Here is a 22,977-nt window from a genome sequence, read left to right as displayed (position 1 = left end):
AAGCAAGCAGAGCGCTAAGAAACAATTGTTCAAGCGCAGCATGAACAGAATCCTCACATGATGGCCTTCGAACTGTCAGTTGTTTGTTTATACTCTGTGTGAATTAAGCTTCTTTCAGTTACATGCAGCCAAAGAAAACACTGTAAAAAACTGAGGGTTAAGGACAAATCCCTCAATCTCGATCAGAGCCATCTTTATTAAAGCAGTAACACATGACCTACTTCAGATAGATATTTTTGTCTCATGGTTTTTTTTTTGATAGAGTTAGTTCTGTTATTTTAGGTTCAGTGGGAACAGTCATAGTAGTGTAGTGTTGTCCAGGCTTATAAATATACCCTAAATTGAGCATTATTTGGAGAACTATTTCTCAGACTTACCCACTTCTTTTTTGGCCAAAGTTCAGCCTAAGACAAAAACTTGAAATGAAGTTGCGTTATGACAATGAAGGAAGTGAAGTGATTAACAAAATTGGGAAATGGAGTGATACAAGGTTCCGTCTCTTAATTTTACCCTGAATAAAAACAAAAACAAACAAAAAAAAGCATCTTAATAAGTTACTAGCACTGCAAATGATTGTTTTTAAGAGTTTTACAGTGTATTCAAGGCATTTCTGCTGGACAGGATAATGAAAAGAAAACATGGACATGACTAAATTACAGTAACCTGCACCTTGTTCGTCGTGGAAATGGGACCCAAAAGCCTCTAGTGGTGTAAACTACATATAAACATGTGTCTAGCTAGGAAAGTTTCTTTTTTTCCTTTTTTTTAGCAGACATAACTTTTATCCCTTCATCTTCAGAACATTAAATAAATCATACCAGTCCATGGCCGAAGACCTCCCTGCCTCTTACCTGTCAGCTGTGAATCAATTTCATGCTTCAGTTCCCAGGTCTGTCTTAATACTGAGGGTAAGAACTTATCTTGAACTGGGTCTAAATTAGACGGTTATATAATGAGAAAGTTGGCTTCAAGAAAGTTCTCGCTGCCTAATTGATTTTTTTTTTTTTAAATAGGCTTTTTTGTTTTTATTGACTGTTTGTGTGGAACAATGCCACATTGTGAATAAATTGTACTGCTGTTTGGGTAGACCTTAAAATGCTCCTATTAACTGGAGTTTAACCCAATTAGTATGTAATTGCCACCTTATTCAGACAAAGCCAATCTGATCTAACCCCTTTCAGAAGGAATTTTCAACTGGGCTGAAAGGGTTTGGTCTAAACCATTTATAATCTCTAAATATTAGGGTCTAATAATCATGTGAGAGCTTAACCTGGTCATTTCTCTCTCTGAATAAATGTATTCTTCATGTACATATTTGCTCCATAAGGGATAAGATTAGGTGGTGTAATGAGTTTTCAGGGTGCAAAAAAAACCCATGACAATAATGAAACTAAACTGGTCTATAGATGGCATAACTTTTTTCATGAGATTCTGAAACTTTTAAGGATTGTTTAATGCTTTGATGATCATGTGGGTCAAGACAAGGTAGGTGAAAATATGAACAATTTATTTGATATTCACACAAACAAAAAAGTTGGAACATCTAGGCTGAAGACATATTATCCATATAACTGCAGCTTATGTTTGTGTGTTACAACAAGAGTTTATTCAAACCAAGAAATCTATGGGTAGTTACTGGCACAGTGACTTACCTGGCTCTGTATCTCAGTCTGCTGTTTGAGGCGGAGGTTCTCTGGAGTGTCAACCACAGCCGTGAAGTTTGTCTTGGGGTAGTGTCTGTAAAATTAACACAAAACAACCAAAATGTCAGTACACAGTGAACAAATAGCAACAGATGCCAGCCTCTATTTCACTCAGGCCCCTACTGTGACGCCTAAAATCTGAGTAACTCAAGCAGTGTGCAGTCTGTGGCCCCACAGTGGGTGCATTTGTTATTCAAGGTGGTCCTGAGGTTGAGTTAGGAGCCCCTGTAGACAAAAAGCATGTCAGTATAACACACAATGCTTTGTCAGTGGGAGCCAAGGTACTCTGAAAAAGAGGAAGTGCAGGCAGGGGCTGTGTAGGGGGATGAGAGCCTCAAGGTTGCAGAGTTTTGGAGGAAAGCCATAGCAGGTGTGGAAAAAGCTTTGCAAGCTTACAAAACACGGGCACACACACAAAATTATGCACAACATGCACACACAGACATGGGTACAGCCCTATGGGGGATAACAGGAAGAGGAACTCCACACAACAGACACAGCAACGGGGTCAAAGAGACAGTGGGTGAGTGTGAATGATGTCATGGGCAGCCCCCTTCAGCAGAGCATGAAGGCGAGTCTCTTTTCTGAACGGACTCAGGGAATTTTCTTGACAGTCGTGGACCCATAACCCTTGGACCTCCTCCTGCTCAGGAGAAAATACTCTGCCTGAAACAAATCCAAACATAAATATACACAAGTAAGCATAAACATTCAGTCTCCACACAGACATGCATGCAGGCGGTACACCAAGAGTCATTCCAACAGACTTTCACTGCATGCTTGCTTATTGATTTCTTAGACCGCTGTCACTGGCTTGTGTCTGCAAGACATTAGTCAATTTTTTAATACACTAGAGGTTTCTGTGCACTAGGAGCATTCAGATCCACAAATAATCACTGGTACTGTGTGGTCCTTTTGCATTGAAAAATAACAAAAAAAAAAAAAAAAAAAAAGCAAAAATAACAGGGTTGAAATCGTGCAGGGAGAGGAATACCCTCTTGCTAATCTAACAGCTCATATGGACTGCAGTTCAAGGCCGGCCTCAGGGTGCTGGGTGACCTCAAACATTTCTAACCACTATCTATGCCTCTGGGTAACCCATATAGGCAATATGTTTACCGTTTCCTTGACAACATGGTCAACACACCAAATTAGAATTTGTACCAATGTTAAAAAAAAAAAAAAAAAAAAACAAAGGATTGCGGCTTAAGTATTTTATATAGAAAACTATAAAAAAAAGATATATGAGCCACTTTAAAGTAACCCCAGAGAACGATGAAAGAGTGAACATGCAGTCAGATCTGAAAACAAGACATGTTGCTTGAAGTGGGCATTTTAAACTTTGATATTCAACAAAACCCAGCATTTGATCCCTGCTTGCATTCATCAAAACACCGCAAACACATGCAGGTCAGTGCATGCTCACACTGAGCTTTTACAGCTCATTTTCCTAACACTGCACCTATCAGGAAAATACAAATATAGTGGTTTGTTCAGTTAGCAGCTGAACATGCAAAGGTGTCTGCCTTCAAAGAAATGACACTTTCTTTTTTGTTTGTTTTTTAATTACAAGTACCTATTTGCTAATGGAATCTGCAGATATGTATAGTCGATCTTATGCTATCCTATATCTGGTACATAGCTATAATGGAAGTGTCACTAATGGTAATGTACAAGTGGAGACAATCATAGCAAAGTACATAGTAGGTTGATATTTTAGACATAAATGCTCTTTATGCTATACATTTTGTACTTCCGATACTCCCACAAGCCACTTTACCCAAAGTGCACATCTTTCTTGTGGAATGTCCTTTGATTGATGCTAGGAAATAATAATATCTGTCCATTTTGCCTTGGAGTTGGGTGTGTCTGGTTTGTGGTGAAGCACGTTTCCTTTTGCAGAGCATCACTGTGCTTGAAAACCCCTGCTTGTCTAAGGCAGGGGGTGTGTGTTCAAGCCACACACCCAACAACCGGCATCTGTTAACAGCATTTATGTTGTATTGAATGCGTCTTCAGAAAGTGTCCTTGCACTTCAGGCTCAGTAAATGGCTCTCCAAATATACAACAGGCTTGCAGATATAGCCTTAGTGACTCAGTGGGTTCTTGTACTGTGTGTCTGTGTATGTGCAGTCATGCTTGTGTTTTGTGCCTTTTGGTGGGGATGAGTGAGTCACAAGAACACTCATCTCTATCTGTCGGGCTGTATAACAAGGTAATGAGTCGCAGACGGGAGTGGTTGACACATGCACAAACTCAGCTCTGTGAACGCTAAATAGAGAGTGATCAAAATGGAGGGGAGATGTATTTGGATGGGGAGGTGTGAGGGGGCCATGCAATTGTAATCACACACACACACACACACACACAAAACACTCTACTGTCCAGGAGGAGAGACCTGTTGTTGAAGCCGACTTGACCCTGTGAGACCAAAAAAAGGATGTAATATATCATTCTTGAGCAACATTTTAACTCCATGTACACTGAACTGGTTCATTGACTGAAGAGCAGGATAGAGTGAAGTCACAGGACATATTTCACAGTAAATGAGGTAAAAGCAGCATTAATGAAAGACAAACAGCTAGAGCAGCCAGGAAAAGTGTCTCATTAAGGATCTCATTCATAACGTGTCAGTGATCCATTGCAGTGATTGTAGAAGTCCCTAAAATCTACCTGATGGAACCATTTTCCCCCAAAGCTATTCTCCCATTTCAGGTTGTGATCAGGGCAGTAAACAGTGATATATCACATATTGGTCCATAATGGCTCCTACGTTTAGGACTGGGTATCAAACCTCTTTCTTAACAATACTTTTTTCATTAACAATTTGCCATTTTAATAAAACAAACAAACAAACAAAAAAATAATAGTATGAAACTTTCCAGCCAATTGACATTTCTGTAAATTTCTTCATAATCAAAGCAGTTCCATAAGAAAAATATATTTATCAGAATATTGCATAAGGTGGTTAGTTTGTCTGTTTCACCTATTTCTAAAAATCTTAAAGTTGTGCCAATTTAGCTGAAGACCGTTTTGTTAAGACAAACTTTAAGGTACAGTGGGATTTTATGGTTTTATGTTTTACAGTGATTTACTATACTTTTACTGTCCTTTACTGTTGCTCTCTGGGTTGAACCTCTATGTCACTTCATTTTTGAGAAGCAACTTGTGAGTTTTATGTGTGAAAGACGCTACATGAATAGACTTTACTTTCTTTTGTGTTATGTTTCAGCTAAGTGGCATTTTCCCACTCTAAAGTAGTTTTACAGCATAAAATGTGAACCTACAGACCACAAATTATTTAAGTTCCATTCAATGAAATTCAGGTCTTTTTGCATTATACCATTAATAAATGTTTATTGTCTCAAACGGCCAGACATTTTTTGATTAATTTTGACTGGTGCCATAGAACTACATCGAACTACCGTAGTCCATTACCCAGCCGCGTGTAGTGGTTCATTTGGGTTTAGATCTGGCAACTGTGAAGGCCTCAGCATATGATTCACATCATTTTCATCAGACTATTCAGTGAGGGCTTGGAAGGGGAGTGGTGAGATTGCAAGAGACCACTCCCATGAAGCTACTTTTTTTCATCACCCATCTGTGTTCAGTGCACATGACTGGCAGATTTATAGAAAGAAGCTCAAGTATTTAAGTTCATTTGATATTCTACTGATGAGGCTTCTCTACTGGTGAACTTCCAATGAAAGTGACTTTCTCAGCTAAATGGAAAATGTAGCACAAACAAGCAAGCAGGCGGCACTGTACAGAGGGCATTCAGCTTTACTGGTTATTAAAGAACACATTTACAAAAAAAAAAAAAAAAAATTTCACCCAAAACCCATGATTCAAGGTAATGTTCTGTGAAGGGAAACTGCCTGGCATTGATTCAACTAAATGTGAACATTTATGACAAGTTTTAATCACACCACATTGATGTCAGTATTATTACTGAATACCAGCCATTAAGACATCATCTCACCAATGATTACTGCAGTCTCCAGGGGAAATTAAGAATTTTTCTGTCCACTTATCCATCCCTGTAAATCTTCCTGTGACTCTTGTGTCTAATCGAGGATGGGATTCTCAGGGAGGGCATGGGAGGGGGTTACAGAGGAAACAAACAACGCCTATATCAGTTACTATGAACAAATATAGAAGACGAGTAATGATAAAGTAGTCGTCCCACAGTATAATAACAGAGAATTTTGGGTGCATTCCTTTTCTGAAGCGGGAAACTCTTCCACTGATGATGTTTACACTAACAAGGCTTGTTTTAAACAAACGGAAAGAGGCATAATAAACAGGCTCTGAAGAACTTAGCTCCTGCTGGCGCGAGAAGCCGAGGAATCATCGGAAGCAGGAAAAGGCAAAAAAAATAAGTCACTTCAGCATGTTGTAACAAAGTGATGGTGGGCTGACACCTGCTGTAGATGTCGGAGAAGGGAGGTAGGGAACAGGTGTAAGGCTGTGGCTGCTGCATTTTTTTTCTTATTACAGATCAATCACTTGCCATTTTGATAATATAACTGATTCACTGACAGTGCTATAAAATGTCAGGAAATGGGCAAAACTGCCTTTAAAACTTCCTCAAGCCAAAGGTTTTGTATTTCACTTGCTTTCAGTTTGCTATACATGCCAAACCATGAAATTCTAACCTTTGAGATGTCAAAGCCTCGCAGAGGCTGTTTTTCTGTATTTTCTGCAGACAGGTTGACGATCTTCAATTAATTTCCCTTCAACATCCTTTGAAAATCCAAAATACATCCAGACTTCTGACTTTGTCCTTTTAGTGGGTGGAAAAATCTCTGGAGTGCTGTCCATGTGGGCAGAGTCCTGCACCAGGTTGGGTACCCGTGGGTACAAACATACGGGGATGGTTAAAAAAAAAAAGAAAAGAAAAAAAGAAATTTTGCAGGTACAGGCACGGGTAAAAATAAAGCCCTTAAAAGTGAGTTACTGTGTAAACAATGTGCTTAATCACAGGTTGGGTTGGGTTGCGGGTCTAATGTACGCAGGTACGGGCGGGTGTGGATTGGACATGAAAAAAAATGCGGGTAGCGGGTCAGGCTGTGGTACTCAGCTGGAAGGGTACAGGCAGGTCTGGGTTTGGAAAAGTGGAACTGTGCAGGACTCTGCGTGCGGGTGCCTTCCGCCATGTTTTCAGATGCAAAACATTGCAAACTGCACATGCGCACCTGGAGTGCTGGGGCTTCTCCAGGAAATGAGCAGCATTACCATAAGTTTCTCAAAGTGCGGTAATTGAACACAGTTTTAATGATAACTAGACTAGAAGCACTTGGAGAGCGCAGACGTCCACCAAAGCAGACCAGTGCCACCTCCCCACCCCTGATCACCACCAAAATTTAATCATTTGTTCCTTGTGCCAGTATCAACATTTCCTGAAATTTTCATCCAAATCCGTCCACAACTTTTTGAGTTATCTTGCACACGGACAGATAAACAGACAGACAGACAAACCAACGCCAACAAAAACATAACCTCCTTGGCGCAGGTAATTAGAATTTGAAATGGTAAGACTAACAGTTGGAAATTTTACCGAAGTTTATCATTATACCAGTGATCGTTACTTCCCTAATGTCAAATGAATGATTATCAATAGTTAACTTGATAGTTGCTGCAGACAGGCATCTAGAAAACAGATCCAAACATAATACTACAACTACTAAAACTACAGCAAAGCATGGAACTTTTTGGGTTTTTATGCTAAAATTACTCCTCTTCCAATAAACCAACCACTAGATACATGCAAATAATTTCCTGGAGGTGAATAACACCACATTTCTGTTTCTGGAGTATTAGCTGTTCATGGCTGAACATGCACTCCTACATTACGTCATCTAACAACACAGGCATTTGCACAAGTCACAGCAGGTAAAGTGAAAGGTGAAGTCAGAAATTAATATATATATATATATATATATATATATATATATATATATAAAACACTTTCTGGGTCCTGATTTTGTTGTCTGGCTCACTGTCACACAGCCTTATGTTACCAGGACACCTGAATATGAAAGCCATCATCATTTTCTGCTTCTGCTGTTGCTTGCCAAACTGTCCAAGTCTGTTAGATTACATCATGCGAGGACAATGCACACGTTCAGCTGTGAGCAATGTGTAATCCAGCAACAGAAACACATTTGGTTAACATGGAAATTATTTGCATGTATCTTGTATTTTGCCTATCACAACTGGAAAGTGGCTTTTTTTATTCCCTCAGGTTAACTGTGACCATTCTTTAAAGTAAACATTTTTATTTACAGAGAAAAGTGTACAACTATAGTGCTATAGAGTCTGTTTTATGATTATATGGAGTAGGGCTTGGTTAAAAAAATGTTTCAGTCAATAGTGATAACTAATAAACAAAATAAATTAGAATGTGCAGCAAAATACAGATCGGTACTGTCGCATTACAGCATTTAGTCGTGTTTACAGAGTCTGATATTTTTTGCTCTAAATGAAGCACATGTTGTTCAGGATTAGTCTGTGCATTTAATCAAATAGTTTTATCATTTGCTCAAGAAAGAGGCTGATAGTGTGTCAGATTTTTTCTTGTGCGGCATTACATTTGGTTTATTGTAGCTGCTGCCATTTAACAGACTTGTGTGGCACTTGGTTAGTCATGTCGCTGCTATAGCCACCTTACCTATAACTTACAGTCTGTTTGGATATTTTCCAGTTATGATTACTTGAGCTGTACCTGTGTGATACATAGATGATTTGTCTCTAACCAGTAGATATTATTTTTACCAGAAAAGTGGTGCGACTGAACAACACACTTGTTAAATGACTGGTTCTCTATCACTTGTAGCACACTAAGTTATCAAGAGATGATTGTCTGTTTCCAAGGGAAGAGAATGCTTGGGGTTTAATCACACGACCAAATTGTGCATTTGTTATGTTAAGTGACACTACAGAGCAATTTCATTTTGTTATTGACATGTCTCTTGCTATCACATAACACTATTGTATCAGAAAATGTGTATTAAAAAGGGATGCATCCTGTTTCTACATGTACAATCTCACATAAAACCTTAAATGTCCCTCTGGCGGTTTAGTTGAGGAAAAAATCCAAAGGAGCCTGTCAGAACATGAAGCATTCCCTTTCATGTGCGCTCACTCTCCAACTCTCACACTGAAGGAGCAGGAAAACAACTTTAAGTACAGATTGAGGGGGATCCAGTGGAATCCTGATGAGCCTTTAGTGAGTGACTATGTGCTGAAGCGTGAGTGGACATGCTAGTTTTCAGTGTATCTGCCTGTGTCACTGTAGAGGAACTTGAGGAATTTCCTTTGTTGATGCCCCCCACTTCCCCTCCAAGAACAGGGAGGGAGGGAGGCATTTTCCCACACCACATATATAGGCCTTTTCTCTGAGGGGGGAGCTGGGATAGTCACAGATAAACAGCAGAGGAGGGAGAGAGGGGCCTTAGTTGGGTTGCAACATGCACACATAATCTGAGAGTCCTATTTCAGTCTGTGGACAGATTAAACCCTTGTGTCAGTGTTTTCTTGGACGCAGCCTGATGAGCCATGCTTACTGATATGCACAAAATGATGACTTACGCATTGCAGTATGGTCTCTTCTCGAAGCCTTTGTAATTCTTCATGTTTAGAGTCATTTTGCAGACCTCGCAGCTGAAGCATGCTTTATGCCAGTACTGTCAAAGAGAGAGAAGAAAACATGTGAAATGTAGGAGGGGATTTGAGACGTTAGTTCACTTTTATCTCACCCTAAAGGAAAGCCTGCCACACATAAACAGACTAAAAACACCCAACAACTACCACAAGAAAGGCAACTAAATGATTACAGCTACTTTCTATTCCTGTGGGGTTTCACTGGGATGGACACTGGGTGCAGACACAAAGAACAGGGACTGTTATTGACTGTTTAATTAAAACAAATGAAGCAATGTGGAAACAGTAGTTTTTGTATGCTTCCACTGAAGTGTTAAAGGAGGCTAACTTCTCCTTTTGTTCAGTTACTATTTATATGCTCTGATGTGAGCTGTGAGGAAAAACTGTAAAGTTTGTGATTGATGACACATATGTCTCCTGATGCTGTCTAATCTGTTGGTGTTAGTTTTCACACATTTTTTTTTTTACAATGTAAGCTAACAGTCTCTGATGTACTGCAGTTTTCCCCACAATAGAAAAGGCAAGTGTTAATGTATAGTGCTTTAAAGGTACAATATGAAACATATGTTAAGTATGTAATATTTGTTTTTTTCCCTCCTCCAGTCAATGAATAGAAAACTTTAAATAAATTCTCAGTTGCCTACATCCATTAACTGGACTGGGGACTGACTCTTCTACACTGGCAAGTGTGTAGCAACAGCATTTATAGCTAAGAAATTTAGTGCACTAATGTCAACCCATGACCAGTTCCCAGCACAACATAATCCACAAATTACCATGTATGAATGTTTCATATTGCATGTTCCATCACTCAAACACACAAAAAGGGATTTAGTTAAACTATCACAATAAATGTGTCAGCTTTACACACTGACAAAAAATAATGAAGTGTGCAGTTTGATTTCAAGAGGAAAAGGTGAACTACCAACTGGAATAACCCGTCATTCAACCTATTCAGAGAAGAGTTTGCGTGATTGGTGACAGATGCTCATTGCCAAGATAATCGCAGATCTGATGGTTATTCCTTTGTACTGTCAACTCATACTATAAATAACCACATTTCCAAAATGCAGATGAGAGTCCTGTTATCATAAAGTTTACTTTAGGTAGCAGGTCAATGTTGATAGCAACCTGTAGGACCTATTCAGTTTTACTCCCCAAATGAATATGAAAATAATATTAAAATTAAAAATATCACCAGCTTTCTCTCACAAAGAAAAAGCGCCTGAGCCTCTTGATATTCTAACAAAAACCCTGTTGCACTAGATTTTTTTTCTGCATGTACAATATATGTTGTTTACAGACTGAGCTGCAGACATACTGCTTGGTTTCAAGGCCTCATCTTCACTCCTTCACGGTTTCTGTCCATCTCTGCAGGCCAGTGTGTGTCTGTAGCTTCTCTATCACCATGAGAGGCTGTTCCCCTTAGTCCCTCACCACCCTTTCCTCCTGTCCTCCCACCCAACTGCCCTCTTTCCTCCTTCCGTCTTCTCTCCTGGCACTGGCCTGAGGGTTCAAAGAGGTATCGAGAGAGTGAGACAAGGGAGGGAGGGTTGGAGCAATGTGGAAGGACGGAGGAAACATGAAAGGAAGGAGCTAGAGAAAGCAGGAGGAAGGGAGCGAAGCAGGGGAGGGGTGGGCAAGAGAGAGAAAGCGCCAGAGAGTGAAGCAATGATCTGGCTGCTCCCACTATCGTCAAGGGAAGGGAGGGAGGAGTGCAAAGAGAGAGAGAGAGAGGAAAGGGAGTTAGAGAAAGAGGGAGTCCTTATTAACATGGCCTCAGGGTGTTCTGCCATCCCTCTCATTCTTTCTCCCACTCTTTATCACTTTCTACACCAATTGCCCACACACAAAACACAAATCCTCCAAACAAACAGCACAGAAGAGATGATTCAAAACATCAGGATAAAACATGACTTCTTTTCTGTTTTTTCCCCACAAACACATGCACAATCCAAGTCTGAATCCCAGCAGTCCTTTCAGGATAAGAACTGGGCATTACTGACAGGAAAATCTATCACTTTCCTGTGTGCAGTGATACAGGCTGATACTGTAGCATATGTTAAAGCCCTGAACACAGCCAACAATAAATCACCATCTTCCTTAGGTTTACTGTCTGTGAAAGCTGCAGATGGATAGCAGGCATATCGTATAAGTGCTACACTAAATATAAAATACAACCAATCACAAAGCACAGTTGATATTTCACTGTACACATTTCTGCTCTCTATTATCAAAAATAATCAAAAATTCATCTTCAATCTGGACTCATCTGTCTGGGCAGAAATGTGATGGACCACCCAGTGTAGTATCTGATGACAACACATAAATTGTATGTGTGTGTGTGTGTGTGTTTGTAGCTGTGGCCCAGCAATATTGCGTTGAAGCAGACAAAAGCAGAGGCTCACAGTGGAAGCTGTGATCCACAGCCAAATGCACTGGGCCAAACCCTACACGGTAACTCCTTCTCCCAGTACAGCCCAATCAGGACCTCAGGGAGTCGCAGATGGATACATCTTGTTACTCTTTCAATGCTTGCTCTTCCTCATCACTGATGTGGCTCGCAGTGCAATGGTAAATCCCCTTACAAACAACAGCATAGTGCAGGAAGAGTCCATTTCCTTCTTCAACTTCAGCTGATGTGCAGCTGTGGTGGCTGCTATGTTTTCATTAACAAACATGCATACTCTATCCTATAATAGTAGGGGTGTGACGAGATCTCGTGGCACGAGATCTCGCAAGATTAAATCGTGACGATAGTTCTCGTTTAAGTGAAAAGCTGTCTTGTGGGCACAGGGCAGAAGCCTATCAGACTGTGAGCTATCCAAACTTCTAGGTGGGAGATCGGTAAGGTACACTGCGGACAACCCCCTGGTCTTATGAACTATTCACCCCTCGTGCAGTCCATGCATACCTCAGAATTTCACTCTGCAGGCGCGCCTGGAAATAATAAATGGCAACCGAGTGACAGACAAGACACGGGCAATATGTAAGCACACTGTACGCCACAGCTAACATGAATATGCAAAGACACATACAGAACCACCACAGCTCACTTTTCAAATCCACTGTACCTGTGAATAAAATGGCTAAAGGCCAGACAACACTGACAGATGCCTTTGCACCTGAACTCCCAGAGTCAAGTGCCAGAACCACGGCAATAACAGGAGAAATGCGAGAGAACTGCACCTACATTGTTTTGTAACTCTGTTAAAAAAAAACATGCGTTTGTCCTGCCATATACTTTGACATTTTAGTTTTCTTAAAAAGTAATGTGAAATAGCATCTCATCTCGTTCTTGTGAACCCAATATCGCATATCGTCTTGTCTCGTGAGCTGACTGTATCGTCACACCCCTGCATAACAGTATTCTACATATCTACGTAGACAATTGTTTGGTAAATAAAAGTGACCACATTAATAGTTGTTGTTAGTTCTTCATAGAGTTAGCTACCTTATTGGCTTGTTTCAACTACCACCATGGAATTTTTTTTTTTTTTTTTTGCTGCAAATCATTTGTAGTAAAATACATCGCAGTAAGTCAAATGTTACCCTCCAGTGCACTGTTTTTGCCAAAAATTCCCTGAGCTGTATCCATATTTAATCTATGTAAAATAAGAACTGTGGTCCACACTCCAGCAGAGCAGATGGTGGTAATGCATCTTAAATACTAGTCTTTAACTGTCTTGCATTAGGGGATGTACTACATCATGCAGATAACTCAAGCTGTGTATGGTGAAATTTGGTAGGTGTAGTACAGTGGTTCTCAAACTTTTTACAGTGGAGTACCCCCTGAAATATACTGTTTTTAGCCAAGTACCCCCAACTCTCACTTCAGCATTTTTGATTGAAAAAAAAAAATGTGGCAAAATTTGTTCCTGTATCAAAGGTGTCTGTTTGTATTTATATTTTGAAAACTTTGTAAACAAACAACATATATTTAACTGTTATATATATATATGTCAGGGTAGAGACTGCGATCTGGTAGGATCGGCGATTCTACCAGTAGAGACTCCGATCGTTGTCTCTACCAGTAGAAACTCCGATCAGAGTCTCTACTGATAGAAACTCCGATCTTACCAATAGAATTGCCAAATGCAAAGTTAATGTTGAAATTCCAAAGGTTTTGAGAAAATTGTTGTCATTTTATATTTCACAAATGGTTTTAATATTTGGTGCTTTCCATAAATTATTTATATATTATGTGAGCGTGCTGAGACTAACTAAAAAGTCCAGATGTGGGTTAGGGTTAGGGTTAGGTAGGTAGGATCAGAGTTTCTACCAGTAGAGACTCCGATCGGAGTTTCTACTGGCAGGATCGGAGTTTCTACCAGTAGAGACTCTGATCGGAGTTTCTACTGGTAGAATCGCCGATCCTACCAGATCACAGTCTCTACCCTGACATATATATATATATATATATATATACACACACACACACACACACACACACACACACATACATATAGCTAGCTAGCTAGCTAGCTAGCTAGATAAAATTTAAGTACATTTTGTGTGCAAAATATAAACTGAAAAGTTCCCTCTTTCATTGATAAGAAAAATAAATAAATTGGTCCTTAATTAATAAAAGAACCTTTCATCAAAAAAAATAATTACTTAGCTACTCAAATAAACTTATTTTGAATAAAATAAAATAGAAATGTTCTTAAAATGTTAGCAAAGCTTAAACAAGATGATTGACAATAAAACCATTATATGAATGTATTTATTGTGTTTTATATTTCAGCATTAATTCTCATTATTTTTGAATTCGGTACATGAGAATTTATTTAATGTATTTTTCCAAAAACATTTCAATTATCCCCTGGGCTTCTTCCAAGTACACCTGAGGGTATGCGTACCTCACTTTGGGAACCCCTGGTGTAGTGTGTATATATATATATATATATATATCTGGAAATCTGGTGCATTCTGCAATTTTCACCACATGCTTTTGGTGACGATCAGTATGCCAGTATGCCACATACAGTTGCTGCTCAACCTACAATTATATGATGAGATAAAGCAACCCATGCTTTTGGGAAAAATGTGAAAGTGAGCATGGACTTTGACACTTCTGTTGTTTCCCATGATAAATATTGACCTTGGATCTACTCCAGAGCACAAGCATGCTGAACTCAACTGTTTAACAAACTACTCCTAAGCCTCACCCAACCTGCTAACCTACATTCCAGCAGGAAAACCTGCATCAGGCTCAGACCTTCATGTGGATAATATGACCCTTTCAGATGAACAAAGACTTTGTTTACCCTCCTAAAACTAAAGTCCTCCTTGGAAGACTGATCACAAGTAAACAACTTGAAGGTAGTCAGTTGGACTGAGGATAGATGGGAACACATTAGGAGGTGATGAGTCTTTTAATTGTCCAACTTTGTTGGAAGGGATGGATGTAAAAACCTCAATCATGCCCTGAGTGTCAATGTTGAATTTAGAATGTATTTATTCTCCAGCTGCTAGAGCTGAGCACATATTATTTTCTTTCTTATGAGTGGTTGCTGTTTTCTTTATAAGATCAATTTAATGTACATGGTCACTTATAACACAGTTAAGACACATAAGGATGAATCATCACCAATCTAAACACATTGAATAATACATTACGTGCCTCTGTGAATTACATGCCTAAACTAAAACCATTATTATTGAGTTTTTACCCAAATTTTGGCTTCTTGCATTTTTTATCAACAGCATTTATATATCTTAGACACATAAATGCTTCAGTAAGTGGAGAAGGTAAGGGGTAAGGATATGAGGGGAAGAAATGAGCATCCCCAGTGTGTGTTGGAGAGGCCATCTAGCAGTTAGCCTTGTCCAGCTCCAGGAAAACCTGGCTCTTGGGTACCGAGGCAGGATCTGGCAATCAGCTGGAAAATGAGGACACTGCAGAGATGGAGCCCTAGAAATAAAATACCCATAAAAAAACAGCACTGTCTGCGTGCATCAGCGCTGCTCAAGGGCATGTGTGAATGTATTCCTATACTGTCTGTGTATCTGAATCATGTGTGTGAACATGCATGTAGTGCTCTATGTAGGTTATATGTCTTACTGAGTGAGATGCATGTGTGGCAGTAGGGACCGATGACTCCAGTCAAGAGAAAAAATGCTCAGTCAGCCTCATAGCTTCTTTGCGAATGGGCTGGACAAAAAGCCTGCAGCTACAATGGAGGCCAACACCATTTCAGACAACATGCATGCATTCACATCCAACAGAGGGATGATTAGCAAGAGCTTTAGGAGTGCATTCTCACATATTAACTACAGACTAACAGTGGACCAACAACAGACTAACAGCAACAAATCCTGTGGGCCTGTTGTGTCCACCACTTGCTATTTCAGTATTGTTATTCAGTGTGTAATCCAAACAAGGCTGATGACTCAAATCTTTTAGCTCACTTACAACTAAAGCTAGTTTGCCAAACTATCACCAGTGAATTCATAATGAAACTGATTAGACAGACAGGTAGATAGATTCATTTCAGTTAACAGTCTCCAAATGCAGTTCAAGAAGTAAATGATAACACAATAAAAGCAACAAAGATACCATATCAGATATCATACATACTGTCAGTGTGAGCAGCATTAATGCAGTAAGTAAGTCAACAGGCACAATATCAGCTATTCAAAACTGACTACAACTCTAACTATGTTAGGGTGTCACAGTGGTTAGCCACAAGAAGCTCCTGGTTAGATCTCATGGTCTGCCTTTATGTGTGGAGTCTGCGTGGGTATTCTAGTTTCCTCCCATCACCCAAAGACATATACCTTAATAGGTCATTCTATATCACCAGGAGCTGTCAATGTGAGGGTGAATGGTTGTTTGTCTGTGTGTCAGCCCTGTGATAAACTGGTAACATGTCTGGTCAGTGTGTACCTGCCTTCATCTGCTGGTGGCTGGGATAGGCTCCAGCGCCCCCGCAACCCTCTTGAGGATTAGGCTAAGTGGTTCAAAAAATGAATGACTGGAACTATGTTCATATTACCGCAGCATAGATTCACAAAAAAAAGCCATGTAGTGATTCTATTGGGCCACGTTGGGTTTCGCACTTATGATCTGGATCCTTGTTTGGTCATCAAGGATAATGCATAGATTATTGAACATTTTAAAGTGATTTTCCTTCCAATGCAAACATATAAACTTAATCAGAAATAATGTGCAATACCTACTTTATTTTATTTGGCAACTTTTACCAACTACCTCTCTGCTCATTGTGACCAAATCTAAACTATTGCACTGCTTCAGGTTGCAGTTGTATTAAATTTAGTTTACATGGATTATGGCGTATTCTGACTAGACAATGTTCCTACTGTGCTGTTTACATCAAGTACTCCCCCTTTACATGCAGCTGTGTATATTCCAATTAATGCCTGGGATGATGTATATCCTATGGCTACACCCTTCAAATATCTAGTCACATATTTCATTTCTTTTTGAGAATGTTAGCATTGGGATGTGTGCTCATATCCCAAAACACTGTTGATATCCAAGTCTTTCACAATATTTAATAGTACGTGTGTTTTCCCTTCCACCCAGAGATGTGTGCTTTTCTTTTGGGAATGCATCTCTAACCAATCTTTGCAAACTAGTTGCTGAAACAGACAAGAGACTGTGCTGCAAACTCCAATAAAACCCCAACAAAGATGCATTTTCTGAATGCTTTGCACAAAGAATGTCCAAAGAATGCTCCTAAAACAAGAATAATTTCAAATTTAAAAAAGAAATTGTTGCCTAATCATGAATAAGTAAATGAAATATGCTGTTAACATAACCTGTAATCACTTTGGTACATTATTGTGCATGTGAACATAATAAGCGGGTGGTTACCAATCAACTAACTTGCAGACAAAATTATCAGACAGTGTAAGATTGGCTGGTGTTATTTTCAATACAGATTGAACAAGGGTATCTGATTGTTTTATTTTTAGATTTAAGAAAAAAAAATATAATTAATCTCTGAACCATAGTGAATGGATTTGCATGGTCCAGCAGTCACTAAAGTAAGCATCAGAGGAATGCTACGCCTCACAACACTCAAGGACATCTCTTGGGACCTTGATGAAATGCTTCATAATTCTTGGTCAATCAGAAGCAATTAACTTCAATCTACAACACTTTGTTTTAGAGATTTTAGAGGCAGATTATGCCCAGAGTTTAAAAGCAGCCTAAATACATAGCTGCTCTTTGACTTTTAATCTAAATTAGTAGCTAAATGAAATAAAAACAAACAGATGCAAACAGGGTGGCCCCGTTTCAACAGCTAATTTTGTATATGAGTAAATGTAAAAGACTATTCTAGCATGAGGCAGTACATGCCTAAAGCCAAAATGTCCACATCTGGCTAGTACTAATAGAGGAAAACTCTAACTCACACTGGTTAATTATTGCCTCACCTGATGCAATTAATTCTTACCCCAGCCAAGGGCGTTTTTCAGGCTGGTATGGAGACCTGAATTTGAACAGACATACTATCCTAGATTTTGCACTTAATGCACTGCCTAGACCAGTCCACGATGTCACAAGCATTGATCAGACATGCCTGCCTCGTCATTAATCATCTCATAAATTCACTTTACAAATGTCAGTGGGTAAAATGTGTTAATTCCCTTTAAAGCCAGTGCTACTGAGAGTCTTGCCTTTAAAAAATGAAGCTGTAATACATTGGGAAAGCAAACAGAACATGTATGGCCCTACCAGTTCCTTTTTCTGGTAATAAAATGCTCAAAGGAGAAGTACCTGGCTGCATATTGTGAAGTCAAAACCTCAGGTGATTTTGACTGTAATGTGTGTTTGTGCCTGTGAATCATTGCAGGGAGGTGACTGGACAGACTCCTCACCTCTTGTGGCTTTTGGACAACGTGAATCAGCTCTGAAAATAACCTGTCTATACACAGGCACGGCTGTCAAATTCCTATAACTAATAATACTGTGGTCAAAGGAAACACATTCACAGTGAATCATCAGAGAGCAAATGAAGACAAACCCTACCCATTTAAATGTGAAAACTCACACAACTATCCACAATCGCAGAATTACTATATTTACATAAGACTGTAGGAATTTACTGAGCGCATGTATCAGTTTTCTCAGTCTTATCTGCTCTTATCTAATGCCTTCATGAACTGGCTTTCAACCATTTTTCAACAAGACTAATTTGTTATTACACAGTTGATAGTGGAGAGAGAAAACAGGCCAAAGAAGGGAGTGACAACAAAGGTCACCACAAAAACAGTTGAGCGGGGGACATCGCAGGCACCCGTAACAACATGGCTATCTTGCCAAACTTATTATTAACATCCAAGAACAAATACATGATAGCAGAATCCTTGAGAGTTGGTGCCATTTGTTGTCTGTTGGTGCTGTAACACTGACATGCTGATATTGACGAAACAACCTCCCTACTGGCTTGAATCCAGCCATATTTCATCTGAATTTATTCTCTACTAAAGGATTGTTTTGTTTCGAGTGAGGCTGTGAATTAATCTCTGAAAGAAGTTGCCATGTGTGCGATCCTTTGTGGTGTCAAAAGTTGTATTTGAAGCATAAAAATAAGTTTCAACTTGGAAAAAAAACATGCAAATACTGTAAACATTTATCATAATGTTCTCACATTGCTACTATAAGTTAGAGCCAAAATGCCTATTCAGAGCCAGCACAGCAGCTGTCAGAACACAAGTCATCTTAACTCATTACTTATGGACATTAAACAGTAAATCCTACATTGATATATATAACAGCAGATGTACTATTATTACTTTTTAATTTACAATGCAGTGACACATACTGTGTGTCAGCATATAAATAAATCATGTGACAGGAAGAAAAAGCTGGATCTGTAACTCATCCAAATGCAGACAGCCCATAGAGATGGTGAGTTCAGAGACACTCCAGCGGAGACAAGTGTTTCAGTGAGAGCAGCGCTTTAAGCCGAACCATTCTGCAGAGATCACCTAATTTATCTTGTAATACACACTTCCTGAGCATTGAAAATGGCTAGTGGTCGCAAATTGACACACTTGCAAATCATTTCATTGCTACAGATATCTGCATATCAACCTAAAAGTAAATGTGCTGGTGAGATGCTGCATTACTTCCTTGTTACAAGTTTTATCGGCTCACTTCCTTATCTTGAAAAAACAAAGAGCGCCTCTGACAAATTAAGGTCTAACACAAACGTGGGCATATATAAAGTGCCTTACTATCAGCAGGCGTTTTAAGTGGCGGAGGGAAAAAAAAAAGTAGGTAAAAATCCCTTCACGAACAAAAGCCTCCACTAAAATTCACTTCCTGTCTTTACATGTGCTCGGCTGCTTGTTCCCTCTGCTAGACTCTGCCCTGCTTTGCAGGAATGCAACTGACAGACAAACAAGCCTCTGTGGCAGACTGTCCACAGAGGACCAAAATACAAGAACATGGACAGGTAAAGGTTTTCATCTGTGGCTGAGAATACCAAAGCAGGCGTCACATAACCCCCTCAGCTCATATGCTTTCAACTGAGCTAGCCTAGCATATTCTCCTGCATATGTGACTGTGGCTGCCTTAAACCAACAAGAAAGGGCACTGTGGAAACTAGGAGGTTGTTTTGGCATGTCTGAAGAGGTGAGCGCTGATGCGGAATGGCAGCAAAGACAGACGGCAGGCTACTCTCCTGAGCTAGGTTCAGAGAAGGGAGATGGCACAGCAGGCCTCTGACAGAGCACGTTTTATGGGAGTGTCTGTCTGCTGGAATGCACTCCACTTTAGACTAGATTCCAAAGCATATTCAGGCTGTACTTGTGGCAATTTGGTTTTTATCATTACTAGCCTTCTAACATGCAAACAAAACTTGCATTTTTAGGCGAACAGCTTGAAAAGGATTTCTGAGGTAAATCAATCCCCATCCTAAAGCACTTTGGGAAAACATTAGTCATGGTGCATTCAAGAATATATCCATGCAGCAGAGCAATAATGTGCCTAATCTAGTGCTGATGTTACTTTAGATAATGTGCTTTGTGTGCTCTTTCCCCACCTTTCTCATCTGTCAAACCCAACAGATAAGGAGGTCTTGACAGGGATTGATTTTCAATAGCAATTCAGACATCCATTAGACAAATTATCTACTTGCCCCTTAGCTATGCTTAGTATCCTTATATAAGAATACAAAAATCGCCAATCTTATGCAATCCAAAGCAGACCCCACCCACATTATAAGTGTCAAAAATGTGTGCTTTTCTTTGCTTGAAAAGGGTAGGAAGTGCAAAGTTATAGTTGCATTTACCAACTAGAAGCACAAAAACATGCTATTCCATTGTAAATATGTACAATATGGGTTCTCTACAGTGAATTACAGACCTCAACATGAGTCAGTAGGTGTAACATTGATTAGATTATCACCTTGACTGAGATTAGGCTGCTGTTTTTGAAAACTAATCGAGAGTGCAGGACTAATCATCCCTGACTTGGATTAGCCAGTGAAATAGACATGTAAAAAAATAAATAAATAAAAATTACTCCACGCTGCCCTGAACAGAGACTGGACTGCTTTTAGTCAAAACACGTGATTTTCTATTCCACTTGTATGCATTAGTAAGGTGAATTCCCTCTGGAAGTTTTTATTCCGGGAAAGGTTGGCTAGAGTCATTAGCTAACGTTATCAATCAGTTTTCTTCAAATGCCAGAAGCAAGGCCCCGACCAGACACGACTCGGAGGCAATATAAAGCTCCGGTTTGGGTTTTTTTTCATCGTCTTCTCCTCACCCTGTAGCTCGAAATAAACTTGTAGAGACTCAATTCGTTTAAAGTGATTGTTTCTTTTGGGTGTAATCTTGTTTCCAGTCCGCCCTGATGTGCCATCGCCTTGCAGACGTTGGCTAACCGTTAGCATCACTAGCTAGCGAAATACCTGTCCTGTTGGCTGCTCAATTCATTCACAAAAATCAGTGTAGGGTGTGATTTTAAAGGTGTAGAATTGAGTTTAACGGGGAGACAAAAGGAACGAGGCTGTGGGATGTTATTTTTAAGAGAAAGCGGGGAAGTGAGAGAGTTTTGATCTGCTCTTACCTTGTCCAGACAATTCAATTTTTCCACGGGGTAAACGACTTTATGACATCTGCTACACAACGGATTCATATTGGAGGGACGCTCTTCTAGCTAGTTAGCACGGAAACAGCCGTCGATACAGGTTAAATCTGCCTGCTGTCAAGTATTCAAGGCAGAAACTAGCTACAGTGAACGATTATGATCAGTAGCAGACCGACACTAATCTAGTTGTATGTAGCAAATCCAAGAGGTTGTTGTTGTCGTTGTAGCCGCACAGCTGGCTGTCAGTCCACTAACCAGACACGGAAAGCGCGCTCCCGCCGCCCCCCCTCTCCTCGCCCTCGCTTCCTCCGAGTGCGCGCTCCCGACTTGGAGCGTGTGGGAGGTTTGGCTTTTTCACTTAGCAGAATATTTAGGTTATTATTTTACAAGCTTCGAACATGTACACGTGGTGTGTGACTACAACATCTATGCGTGTGTATGTTTAGCAGAAAAGCTGCATGTTTCACTTCCGCGCACGCAAATCTAGGTCGACCCTCGTGCATGGCCAAAATAATCGCGCTTGCTGTCTTTTTACATCTGCGCTTGCATAGCAAACTCATGCGATCATATTTATTGTTCCAGTTTTTTTTATAGCTTTACCAAGCCCATGATTTCAAATCACATTTTTACACATCCGCCACGTTCATCGCATGTCCTACTTGATGTGGATTTATTTGCCTATGGTGCCATCTGCTGGAGTAATGGATGTACTCTGTATTCACAGAAGGGTTTGTTCTTGTCGATTCACACCGAATTCAGAAGTTTTCCAACTTTATGTAATGGATTTCTTGATACATATCATGTGAAAATTCCTGTTAAATTTACGAGGCCTTGTAAAATCGTAAAAGTCCAATCCCAGTACTCTCGTTTTTAGTGTTTTTGGACCCTGGAGCTTAGTTTCATCACTAGTAAGCCAATGTGTATTTTAAGCTTTGCCAATTTTGTGATTTTCACTCTGTTAAGTTGAAATTTGTACTGAACCCTAAGCATAGTGTGCAGCATAACATACTTTTTGCAGATACCAAATGAACAAAAAAATCTCTACAGTTTTTGATATCTTAAAGTTATTTGGTGAGGCATAAAAAAAACAGGTTTTGTTAAATATATATTTGCAGCTGAAAAATCCACACTGCAAGAGTACATTTTTGACAGGATATTAACCCTTTCATGCGTGAATTATGAGAACCTTAGGCAAGATTTTTCCCCAGATTGTTTTAATTCCTGTTTAGGCATGAAAAAACTATGCGATTGATTTTTTTTTTTTTTTAATGAACCTACAGTATATTTCATGGGAGTTACAAAAACCAAGCATTTGATTTTTGAAGCAAAGAACCCTGTGTTTAAAGCCATTATCAGAAAGTGATATAATGTGTGACAACTATAAAATAAATACATTTTTAATGCAGCTAATCTGATGTTTCCTCATATTTTAACATACTCTAATACTAGCTGCAAAAAAAACCCAAAAAAACAACCAACCAACTTTTTAAGAAAACTGTTAGTTACAATCCAATAACAATTAGCAACTGATTT

At 39.5% G+C, this 22,977-nt stretch overlaps 1 protein-coding gene across 2 annotated transcripts in view; it reads right to left on the bottom strand.

The window, feature by feature from the left end:
• The window catches only part of lasp1 (LIM and SH3 protein 1), a 35,360-nt gene extending 13,632 nt beyond the window's left edge, over positions 1–21,728 (bottom strand). Inside the window, exons 1-3 of one of the 2 annotated variants that reach the window (XM_030141013.1) lie at positions 21,424–21,728; positions 9,297–9,391; positions 1,653–1,737 (exon numbers count right to left, since the gene is read on the bottom strand). In XM_030141013.1, coding sequence (XP_029996873.1) covers positions 1,653–1,737; positions 9,297–9,391; positions 21,424–21,492 — 249 coding nt within the window. In that variant the 5' untranslated portion in view covers positions 21,493–21,728. The remainder of the gene's footprint in view (positions 1–1,652; positions 1,738–9,296; positions 9,392–21,423) is intronic. The other variant, XM_030141012.1, reaches the window with a different exon arrangement.
• Between the last annotated feature and the right edge of the window lie 1,249 nt (positions 21,729–22,977).

This window comes from Sphaeramia orbicularis, chromosome 8 (assembly GCF_902148855.1).
Source record: "Sphaeramia orbicularis chromosome 8, fSphaOr1.1, whole genome shotgun sequence".
Lineage (NCBI taxonomy): Eukaryota > Metazoa > Chordata > Actinopteri > Kurtiformes > Apogonidae > Sphaeramia > Sphaeramia orbicularis.
Note: the sequence above shows the minus strand (reverse complement) of the source record. Positions and strands in the feature narration are given on the sequence as shown.